Source organism: Nanorana parkeri, unplaced genomic scaffold, assembly GCF_000935625.1.
Source record: "Nanorana parkeri isolate BGI_ZX_2015 unplaced genomic scaffold, ASM93562v1 scaffold1461, whole genome shotgun sequence".
Classification (NCBI taxonomy): domain Eukaryota; kingdom Metazoa; phylum Chordata; class Amphibia; order Anura; family Dicroglossidae; genus Nanorana; species Nanorana parkeri.
This window is the reverse complement of record NW_017307729.1, coordinates 43,688-44,961: the sequence shown is the minus strand read 5'-3', so window position 1 is coordinate 44,961 and position 1,274 is coordinate 43,688. Positions and strand designations below refer to the sequence as shown.

The 1,274-nt window shown below is 49.1% G+C and overlaps 1 protein-coding gene across 7 annotated transcripts in view; it reads left to right on the top strand.

Moving 5' to 3' along the window:
• ATP2B3 (ATPase plasma membrane Ca2+ transporting 3) overlaps window positions 1-1,274 on the top strand; it is a 139,126-nt gene that overhangs the window by 120,631 nt on the left and 17,221 nt on the right. For all 7 annotated transcript variants that reach the window (XM_018570128.1, XM_018570131.1, XM_018570127.1 and 4 more), the window contains one exon: window positions 256-363. In XM_018570128.1, the coding sequence (XP_018425630.1) occupies window positions 256-363 (108 nt within the window). The remainder of the gene's footprint in view (window positions 1-255; window positions 364-1,274) is intronic.

Here is a 1,274-nt window from a genome sequence, read left to right as displayed (position 1 = left end):
AAGGGGAAGGGGGAGGGGAACGGGAAGGGGGAGGGGGAGGGGAACGGGAAGGGGGAGGGGAACAGGAAGGGGGAGGGGAAGGGGAACGGGAAGGCCAGGGAAGTTTCTCTTTGCAGTAACCTCGGTGCTGTTTTCGATAACTAGAACAGAATGTTCATACAAGTACAGTGCACACGGGCAGCTTCTCTGTGTGAACAGCTCGCCATGTCATTTGAAGCATTTTTTTCCTACATTTTTGTTTTTCTCTCGTTTCAGATTTTGATTGTCCAGTTCGGAGGGAAGCCCTTCAGCTGTTCTCCTTTAAACGCACAACAATGGCTGTGGTGCCTGTTTGTGGGAGTGGGGGAGCTTGTCTGGGGACAGGTGAACTATTGCTGCATGATTATCCACCTAATATGGATTTTATGTCCTGGCAGGCGCCTGTTATGTATGTATAGGAGTGTCATGTATGTATAGGCGTGTCATGTATGTATAGGTGTGTCATGTATGTATAGGCGTGTCATGTATGTATAGGTGTGTCATGTATGTATAGGTGTGTCGTGTATGTATAGGCGTGTCGTGTATGTATAGGCGAGTCGTGTATGTATAGGCGTGTCGTGTATGTATAGGCGTGTCGTGTATGTATAGGCCTGTCGTGTATGTATAGGCGAGTCGTGTATGTATAGGCGTGTCGTGTATGTATAGGCGTGAAATCACTGAGCTGCATGGTTACAGTACCTGTGATACATAACGGGATACACTCAATGCGATGTTTTGGGGTCTCGCAGGATCCCCTTCATAGTGTTCTGACTGATGAAGAGGATCCGGCAAGACCCCAAAACGTCGCATTGAGTGTATCCCGTTATGCTGCTCATACTTCAATAAACAGTGTGGAGGCGGCCATCTTTGTACAGGAGCAGGTCTTTGCTTCCTCATGTCAGAGCTGCCCCCCTGATGGCCGGTGATCTGATGACAGCTGGGGGATATTTACGAAGCATCAGGAGCAGAAGGATCTTTACCATTAGGTTCTCAGGTGCGGGTTCCTCTCCAGCAAGGAGAAAAGGGAACAGCACCTGAGCGGCATCACCAAATCTCCTGTGACCGGCAGTCAGAGACATCAGTGCTGTAGAGGATCTCACACTGCAGATATACAGCTATGAGGCTCCAGGAAGTGCTCTGCTATTTTTCAGGAGGAATTCAAAGCAAAATGGGGATTTTTCAGGGTCACTTCCATTTTTGTTTAGTTTTGGGTAGGGTGGGGGTGGTTAAAGGAGAACTATGAGGGGGGGGGGGGG